Here is a 10,537-nt window from a genome sequence, read left to right as displayed (position 1 = left end):
TTCCCTCTAACTTTTGGAATCAATGTCAGTAAACTTATGAAGAGCCTCCCATAGTCTATCTAGGAATTTACCAGGAGTTTCCTTCTCTCCCTGTTCTATGTCAGCCAATTAGCATAGTTTAGAGTCTTGGCATGCACTTGCTTAAGTCCTTCAAGAATACATCCAGCAAAGTGGCTCTGTTATTGGAACTGCTTGGCTCCCAGTAAGAAGGAGGGATATTTCATGTTCCTTCTTTTTCCTTGCCTCATGCTTAAGTCATTCATCTCCAAAAGCAGTTCACTTAGTTCAGTCACGCAGTCATGTCTGACTCTTTGTGACCCCATGGATTGCAGCACACCAGGCTTCCCTGTCCATCACCAACACCAAAAGGAGTAGCTTCCCCTAAAACTTGAGTTTTCAAGTCAGGAGTCAGGAGTCAGCATCTGCCCCAAGGCATATATTACATTTCTCCAAGAAAGGTCATAAAGTAAAATTAGTCCCATAAAGGCTTCTGTGAACTTTTCTGGATCCTCCAGATAGTGTTGACCACAATTGGTACTGCTTGAATTTCTACTAAGACTGAGACAACCCATCCTGAAAGGGTGTGCGTATTCTCAGCCTGTTCAGTTGGAAGCCCCAGATACAGGGGCAAAGTACGAGGACAGGAGGCAGCTGCTGTGGGTTTCACACCCAAATCTGTACCCTTAGGACATAAGTCTGGCATGTCTCACAGAGAGATAAAGAGCAATACATATGGCACTTCTACCCATTTATCTTGTTTTCTACAGAACCGGTCTAATTGTAAAACAGTATTATAATTAAGAGACCCTTCAACTGGCCAGTGTTTCCCGTCTCACAAAGGATATTGTAGCCATTCAGTATTACAGAATCTCAGGCATGTCTTTTTAAATTCTGAGGATCAAACTTGTCCCAGTTTTTTAAAAATACATTTTAAAGGATTGGTTCTGGAACTTCTAGCTCCCATATGTAAGAGAGAAAAAAGTGGCATCCACAGCCATGGCTTTTTTCCACTGGAGGTGTCCCTCCCTGCTTTAGATGGGAGTGTAGACAGACTTTCTACCAAAGCTTTCCTTCCCTGGCCAGACTTAGTCTGTCCCTTACCAACGCAGGCACCTTACTCATCCTTCCTGGTTCTACCACTGAGGTAGGGTGGAGATGCATCAAGGGTAGACCTGATGGCATCCCAGATTGATTTTCAGATCCTTACCACCATGACCTCTGTTTAATTTGCCCTCTTCTTCTGATGACACCCAGGTTGGAGCAGAATAGCTTTCCAGAATGTTTCCCAAGCTAAGACTACTAGGGGAAGCATCCGTCTTACATGTGCCCATGCACATTCCTGAGTACCTTCCTGACCATAGTAGAAGTGGTGAGTCATAAAGGGATGAACAACAACCAAGATGTCCCTTATGAGTGTCACCACACCAGCGAGGTCAGCCAGTGAGGAAAAAGTGATTTTTGTCATCAAGCTACTAAGGTCAATGCTTCCAGTTCATTTCCACAGCTTTCACAAAAGAAATATCTAAAAAGTTGAGACAGAAGCCATTCAAGAGCTTTCTCTGGTCTGCTAAGAGCTAGCACTACCAAAGGAAGAAGCCCACTGCACTTCCAATCTGACCAGGTCCTGCAATTCCAGATCTGTGTCCTCAGAAACCTCATGGTTACCAGTGATGCTTGTATCCACACAGATCAGAGGCACAGCCATGACAAAGACTTACTTTCAGGTTGCTGGCCCTTGAAGCAGGCAGCCAAGAGACGGAGGCTAGAGAGCCTGAGAGATGTTCCTGGAGCTAGAGCTCCACCTCACTCCCAAACGTGCTCTTGTAATTTTTGGCTCCTAGCAAGGCTAGGCACTTCTGTACAAGGGGGGTCTAAGTAAAAGTATACAGTAGCTGCATGGATCACAAGTCCCTTGGAAGTCTATGATCTGACAGAGTAGGTTAGTAGTTCTAATTCCCCAAGCAATTATGAAATGGTCCAAATGACCAGGAAAAGGTGACCAAGAAACTAAAGTTTGGAGCACACGCTTTGCCCATTTCTGGCCACTCCCTTCACAGGAACCTTGGATGTCTCTTGGCATTGGCAGGTCCATATAAACCCCCAACAAGGCTCCCTTTTGGGGCCTGCCTTCAGTCATTACAAGGCACCTCAAAACTACACAGCAGGACTCATCACTTGCTTCGCGCAGGGCATGTCATTCATTCACACAGCACACCAAAGAGTTAGTAAAGTAAAGCAGAAAATGTGTATGCTGAGAAAGCAGGGAGGCTAGAGCTCTGAATGTTCTTACCTTTTCCTGAAGATCCCGGACGAGCCCCCAAGATGATAGATTACTGAGAATGATGTCGGATTCATGATCTCTGAAGAAGAAGATTTAGCTGCAGGACCAGGGACCAGGCTTGATTACTCAAGAGCTTTTGTGTAGCAGAGTTTTATTAAAGTGAAAGAGGACAGAGAAAGCTTCTGACATAGACATCAGAAGGGAGACAAAGAGTGCCCCACTCACTACTCTTAGAAAAGGGAGTTATATACTTTTTCAATTGGTTATTAGGATAAATCAAAAGGATGTCTCAAGGTTGTAAAGATCTTATTAGACCCACTCTCACAATTTACATTTTTAGATGATAGGATTAGAACTAACAATAGAAAGATCTTACCAGACCCACTCCCACAGTATACAAGTTTTAAGATAACAAGATTAGTCAGAAGGTTCCTGTTAAAGAGAAACATATCCTTGAGCAAGATACATTGTTATACTGACTAAGACAAAGCAATATAGAAAAAAAAAAAATGTTTGTCTTTTTCTCTTCCTTGAGAGTCTGGACCCCTTTCTCCTTCTTGGGGACCCTGAACTTCTTATCAACCTTCCTATGGAATTGACTCTTTCAGTAGAAGACTGAGTGCTCTACTTCTAAGATCAAAATAACAAAAAGGTGTCCACTATCATTGTACTGAATATCTGTCCCTGAAATCATATTAGTAAATGTGTGAGAAGTTATCCAGTTTGGAAAAGAAGAATTAAACTGTTTTTATTTGCAGGCGACATCAGTATAGAATATCCAATGAAATCTACAACAACAACAAATAACTAAAACTAAGAAGTAATTTAAGCAATGTTGCAAGATATACAGTTGATATATGAAATCCAATGAATTGTTTTCTATATAGTAGGATAGACAATTGAAAATTAAAATAAAAATAGTAACATTAACAATAACATTTAAGTATGAAAAACTTAAGAATCTGGCAAAATATATGAAAGGCAACAATGCAAAAAATGGACAAAAGATTTGGACAGGAAATTCACTAAATGAAGATATACAGATGATAACTAAGCACTGCACACCAAGATGATGGCTCTAGTGAGAGAACAGACAAGAACAAGTGTGATGAGGATGGGAAAAAAATTGAACTTTCATACACCATTTATGGGAATACAAAATAGTATAGCCCTGGTGGAAAACACTTTGGAAGTTGCTTAAAAAGTTAAACATTGTGTTACCAAATGACCCAGCAATCCCACTCCTAGGTATACACCACAAAAGATGACAAAAAATGTTTACCCAAGGACTTGAACATGAATGTTTATAGCAGTCCTATAGTCAAAAAGTTGAAGCAACTCAAATGTCCACCAACTGGTGATCAAATAAATAAAACATGCAATGTAATATTATTTGGCCATAAAATGAATGGAACTCTGATACATGCTATAACATGCTATACCTCTGAAATGATTATGTTAATTAAAAGAAGCCAGGCACAAAAGGCTGCATATTGCATTATTCTGTTCATATGAATGAATATGTCCCAGATTAGGTAATTCTCTAAAGACAGAAAATAGAGTAGTGGATGCCAGGGGCCAGATGAAGGTAGAAATGGAAAATGTCTGCCAACTGGACAGCATTTCCCATTGGAGTGATGAAAATATTCTAGAATATGGTAGTGGTTATGGTTATATAACCTATGAATAAATTACAAATCAATGAATTGTACATTTTAACTGGTAAATTCACGATACATGGACAACATGTCAATAAATAAACAGCTAAAAAAAATCACTAAACTTAACTTCTATGTCCAGGAAATTTATCCTTCAAAAATGAAGGAGAAATAGATATTCTCACATGAACAAAAAGTAAGGCAATTGATTCTCAGCAGTTATCTTGTCTGTAAGAAATGTTAAAAGAAGTTATTTCCACAGGATAAGATGATATTAAACAGAAACTATGAGTTAAGAAAGAAAAAGTGCCATAAAATAAATAAATAAATGAAGGTAAAATAAAAGGAAGCATTTTTCTTATTCTTAACTGGTAAAAGATAAATGCTTGTTTGGGCTTCTCCATTTTTACTTTTCACTGATTACGAATCTTCATAATTAAAGTTAGTTTCCTGTACACAACATATATTTTGGCTCAGCGGTAAAGAATCCACTTGCAATGTAGGAGCTGTAGCATACTTGAGTTCCATCTTTGTGTCAGGAAGATCCCCTGGAGGAAAGCATGGCAACCCACTCCAGTATTCTTGCCTGGAGAGTCCCATGGACAGGGGAGCCTGGAGGACTACAGTCCATAGGGTCGCAAAGAGTTGGACATGACTGAAGTGACTTAATGTGCATGCACAAATGTTTGTTTAAAGCAATTACAGCAAAAATGTATTGAGTGTTTATAACAAACAATATGGCTGCAATATCACAAGACAAAGAATGAAGGGACTGAGAATACTCCACTAATTATATGAGAATTGATATAATGTTATTTGAGGGTTCAGTCCAGTTCAGTTCAGTTGCTCAGTCATGTCCAACTCTTTGTGACCCCATGGACTGCAGCACGCCAGGCCTCCCTGTCTCTCACCAACTCCCAGAGTTTACTCAAACTCATGTCCATTGAGTCGGTGATGCCATCCAACGATTTCATCCTCTGTGGTCCCCTTCTCCTCCTGCCTTCAATCTTTCCCAGCATCAAGGTCTTTTCAAATGAGTCAGTTCTTCGCATCAGATGCCCAAAGTATTGCAGTTTCAGCTTCAGAATCAGTCCTTCCAATGAATATTCAGGACTGATTTCCTTTAGGATGGACTGGTTGGATCTCCTTGCAGCCCAAGGGACTCTCAAGAGTCTTCTCCAACAGCATAGTTCAAAACCATCAGTTCTTCGGCGCTCAGCTTTCTTTATAGTCCAACTCTCACATCCATACATGACTACTGGAAAAACCATAGCTTTGACTAGACAGACCTTTGTTGGCAAAGTAATGTCTTTGCTTTTTAACATGCTGTTTAGGTTGGTCATAACTTTCAAGGAGTAAGTGTCTTTGGCTGCAATCAGCATCTGCAGTGATTTTGGAGCCCCCAAATATAAAGTTTGCCACTGTTTCCACTGTTTCCCCATCTATTTGCCATGAAGTAATAAGACCAGATGCCATGATCTTAGTTTTCTGAATATTGAATTTAAGCCAACTTTTTCACTCTCCTCTTCCACTTTCATCAAGATGCTCTTTAGTTCTTCTTCACTTTCTGCCATAAGGATGGTGTCATCTACATATCTGAAGTTATTGATATTTCTCCCAGCAATCTTGATTCCAGCTTGTGTTTCATCCAGCCCAGCTGATGGCACATCTACATATAAGTACAGTACATATATGTAGAGTGCATCTACATATATGATGTACTGTAGATGTACTCTACATATAAGTTAAATAAGCAGGGTGACAATATACTGCATTGACGTATGTTTTTTCTTATTTGGAACCAATCTGTTGTTCCATGTCCAGTCTATTGTTCCAATTGAGGGTGGACATATATTATTTTAAAATGTATATTGTAAGGCATATTTCAACACTAAAATTTTTTTAAAATGAATTTTTTTATCAGAAAAGGGTCTAAACTGTAATCATAAAAAAATGTTCAATTAAAATAGGAGAAGGCAGAAAGAGACAGAGAGAATAAAAGAAAAAATTGAAAGTAATGAATAGAAAGCAGTCACAAAGATGCTAGATCATTAATTACTCTAAATGTGAATTCTCTACCTATACCCGTCCAAGGCAGAGGTTGTCAGAATGGATAAACCACAACAAGAGCAACAACAAAACACAAAACCAAACTACATGCTGCATACAAGAAATCCACTTTAATTATGAAGATTCATACTTAGTAAAAAGTAAAGATGGAGAAAACAACATCATGTCAACACTAATCTAAAGAAAGTTGGAGGGCTATCTTTTTTTTTTTGTTTGTTTGTTTTCAACAGAAGCAGATCAAGCCACTTTATTGGTGATGAAAAGGGGAAGCCAAATTTCCTTGAGTTTGGGGATTTTATTTTATTTTTTATTTATTTATTTATTTATTTAGATTTTATTTTATTTTTTTTATTAGTTGGAGGCTAATTACTTCACAACATTTCAGTGGGTTTTGTCATACATTGACATGAATCAGCCATGGAGTTACATGTATTCCCCATCCCGATCCCCCCTCCCACCTCCCTCTCCACCCGATTCCTCTGGGTCTTCCCAGTGCACCAGGCCCGAGCACTTGTCTCATGCATCCCACCTGGGCTGGTGATCTGTTTCACTATAGATAATATACATGCTGTTCTTTCGAAACATCCCACCCTCACCTTCTCCCACAGAGTTCAAAAGTCTGTTCTGTACTTCTGTGTCTCTTTTTCTGTTTTGCATATAGGGTTGTTGTTACCATCTTTCTAAATTCCATATATATGTGTTAGTATGCTGTAATGTTCTTTATCTTTCTTGCTTACTTCACTCTGTATAATGGGCTCCAGTTTCATCCATCTCATTAGAACTGATTCAAATGAATTCTTTTTAATGGCTGAGTAATATTCCATGGTGTATATGTACCACAGCTTCCTTATCCATTCGTCTGCTGATGGACATCTAGGTTGCTTCCATGTCCTGGCTATTATAAACAGTGCTGCGATGAACATTGCGGTGCACGTGTCTCTTTCAGATCTGGTTTCCTCAGTGTGTATGCCCAGAAGTGGTATTGCTGGGTCATATGGCAGTTCTATTTCCAGTTTTTTAAGAAATCTCCACACTTTTTTCCATAGTGGCTGTACTAGTTTGCATTCCCACCAACAGTGTAAGAGGGTTCCCTTTTCTCCACATCCTCTCCAGCATTTATTGCTTGTAGACTTTTGGATAGCAGCCATCCTGACTGGCGTGTAACGGTACCTCATTGTGGTTTTGATTTGCATTTCTCTGATGATGAGTGATGTTGAGCATCTTTTCATGTGTTTGTTAGCCAGAGGGCTATCTTAAATTCAGACAAAGCATACTTCAAAATAAAAAAGATTAACAGGGGATAAGGAGGGACATTATATAATGGTAAACAAGTTACTTTTACAAAGACACATAGCAATCCTTACCATTTATGTACCTAACAACAGAGCATCAAAATACATGAAGCAAAATGATAGAACTTGAAGGAGAAACAGTCCACCATTACAGTTGGAGACTTCAACCCTTGTGTCATTAATTGATAGATCCAGCAAGCAGAAAATCAATAAAGATATGGATGACCTGAAGGGTACTATCAATCAACTTGATCTAAGTGACATTTATAGCATAATCCATCCAACAACAACAGAATAGACATTCTTCAGAGGTTCACATGAAACATTCACCAAGGCAGACTACATTCTAGGTCATAAAACATACCTTGAGAAATCTAAAAAAATAGAAATCATATAAAGTATATTCTCTGACAAAACTGTAATTAAACTATAAATCAATAACAGAAAGAGGGCTGGAAAATCCCCGTGTTTGGAAATTCAACTACACACTTCTAAATAAACCATGGATCAAAGAACAAGTCTCAACATATTGAACTAAATGAGAATGAAAATACAACCTATCAAACTTTGTAATAGAGTTAAAACAATGTTTAGAGGGACATTTATAGAATTACATTCAAATATTAGAAAAGAAGAATGATCTAAAATTAATAACCCATTTCTATTTTAGGAAATAAAGAAAGAGGCTCTTAGGGACTGTGGTCTGTGCATCGCTGGAGGCCTGGTCCACCTTGCAGATTGCTGTGGAGAATGGCTTTGGGGTTGTGCACAGCCGGGAGAAGGCTGTATGGCTGGGGGGTGCAGTGGAGGAGTACTTCTTCCGTAATGCTGGCTTGGAGCTAGATGAGGTGAAGGACTTCCTCAGGGAGCTAATGGTGAATGAGTTTAATATGGTTGTGGGGAGTGGTAGTCTGCCCCAGGTGAGTCAGCAGCTACAGACCATGTTCCACCACTTCCAGAGGAGTGACAGGGCTGCTCTGAAGGCGATGGTCTCTCTCATCACCCAAAGAAAGTGTAAGGTCAGAGCCAATGGACTGACTACAGCCAGAGAGACTGATAAGGATGATGGTACAAATAGCACGGAGGAAGTGGAGATTGCAGCTATGAAAGATGGGGAAGCTACAGATGGGATGTGCCCACAGCCTGAACACTTTGGTCCAGACTCCCAGACTATTAAGGAAGAGTATATAGTGGAGGATGGCCAGACTAGAGAAAGAAATGAGTGGGGCTGGAAATGGTCTGGGTCCTTGTTTGCTTGGGACTTGTTTGTAGGGTTTTTGTTGGAGGGTTGCAGACCTCTGGACTGGTTATCTCATCTCCATGCTCACCCCATTCCCTTATCCAGATTCTTCCAGGGGGCAGAAGAACCCAAGGGCCCTTGGTCTTGGGGTGAACTGAGTAACAAGGTCTTGTTTCCTAGCAAAGTGTCTCCTGGGTGCAATTAGTGCGAAGAAGAAGGGATGAGCAGTATGGGAGTGACTGGGGGGGAAGTTATCACTGGTAGACAGGGGAGTGGTAGGCAAGGGAATGTGTGAAAGGAGAGGACCAGAAGGAGAACCAGTGTTCCTGCTGGGTAAGGCATGGTGAGATGAGCTTGCAAATGGAAGCGAGATTAGTTGAAGATGTGAACCTAAGTAGTTGTGGCACCTCTCCCTCTCCCCTGCTCCTAATCCCCCACCCTCACACAGAGCAGCTCTATGCTCCTGCCCAGAAATTGGAACCTCCCAGGAATGTTCCCTTCCTGCAGCCCAGTATCAAGCATGTCTAAGTCCTTGCCTAGGCAGTGGGCTCAAGGTCCCTCGACTTTGTTTTCTGTCTCCTCCAACCTCTTTCCAAATGCCTCATTCCGTTAAAGTCCAGGGATGAGGCTTAAGACCTCAATAAATAATGCCTTATTGTATTTAAAAAAATAAAGGGAGAAAGAACAACAAATTAAAGTAAGCAGTGCTGCAATGAACATTGGGGTACATGTATACTATCAAGGGTGAAACAGATCACCAGCCCAGGTTGTATGCATGAGACAAGTGCTCAGGGCTGGTGCACTGGGAAGACCCAGAGGGATGAGATGGAGAGGGAGGTGGGAGAGGGGATCAGGATGGGGAACTCATGTAAATCCATGGCTGATTCCTGTCAATGTACGGCAAAAACCATTGCAATATTGTAAAGTAATTAGCCTCCAACTAATAAAAATAAGTGGAAAAAATTAAAAAATAAACTAAAGTAAGCAGAAGAAAGGGAATAATAAAAAAATAAGTCAGAAATCAGTGAAATTGAAAACAGAAAAATATTAGGGAAAATTGAGAATGCTAAAAGGTGCTTTTTTGAAAAGGTCAATAAAATTGATAATTTTCTAGCCAGTCTAATGAATACAAGTAAGAGAGACCCGAATTACCAATATCAGGAATTTTAAAAAGGTTCATCAATACTGACCCCATGGATATTAAAAAGATAGTACAGGAAAGCTGTGAATAACTGTACAACCACACAAAGTTAATAACTTAGATAAAATGAACCAATTTTTTGGAAGGCACAAATTATGAGTATTAACTCAATGAGAAACAGATAACCTGAAAGTATTATATTCATCAAAGTAAATTGAATTAGCACTTGAAAAACCTTCCAAAAATAAAGAACACCTGGTCCAGATGATTATCCTTGTGTATTCTGTCAAAAACTTAAGGAAGACTTAATACCAATTTGACAATATCTCTTCCAGAAAATAAAAGAGGGAACACTTCACAATGCATCTTTTGAGGTAAGCATTGCCCTAATATCAAAATAAGAAGACTTTTCAAGAAAAGAAAACCATATACTACCATTTCTCATTAACATAGATGTAAAAATTCTCAATAAAATACTAGCAAATTGAATCTAACAGTACATAAAGAGATTGTAATGGATTGTAACTAAGTGGTGTTCATTCCTGGAATGTACAGCTGTTTTAACATTAATAAATCAATCAGTGCAAGTCAGCATAATAACAGATTGAATAAGAAAGGCAATGTGATTATTAATACATGAAGACAATGCATATGACAAAGTTCTACACAGTTCATGATAAAAACTCTCAAAAATCTAGAACTAGAAATCAGTTCAGTTCAGTTGCTCAGTCATGTCCGGCTCTTTGCGACCCCATGAACTGTAGCATGCCAGGCCTCCCTGTCCATCATCAACTCCTAGAGTTCACCCAAACCCATGTCCATCAAGTCGATGATGCCATCCAACCATCTCATCCT

The 10,537-nt window shown here is 39.5% G+C and overlaps 1 protein-coding gene across 1 annotated transcript; it reads left to right on the top strand.

Moving 5' to 3' along the window:
• Positions 1 to 1,384: 1,384 nt before the first annotated feature.
• Positions 1,385 to 8,746, top strand: LOC133052634 (pre-rRNA-processing protein TSR2 homolog). Its single transcript, XM_061137553.1, has 2 exons — positions 1,385 to 1,440; positions 7,981 to 8,746. The coding sequence occupies exons 1-2, from the start codon at positions 1,385 to 1,387 to the stop codon at positions 8,744 to 8,746; spliced, it is 822 nt and encodes a 273-aa protein (XP_060993536.1).
• Positions 8,747 to 10,537: the final 1,791 nt, after the last annotated feature.

This window comes from Dama dama, chromosome X (genome assembly GCF_033118175.1).
Source record: "Dama dama isolate Ldn47 chromosome X, ASM3311817v1, whole genome shotgun sequence".
NCBI classification, from domain to species: domain Eukaryota; kingdom Metazoa; phylum Chordata; class Mammalia; order Artiodactyla; family Cervidae; genus Dama; species Dama dama.
The sequence above is the reverse complement of the archived record's forward strand: the minus strand, read 5'-3'. Positions and strand labels throughout refer to the sequence as shown.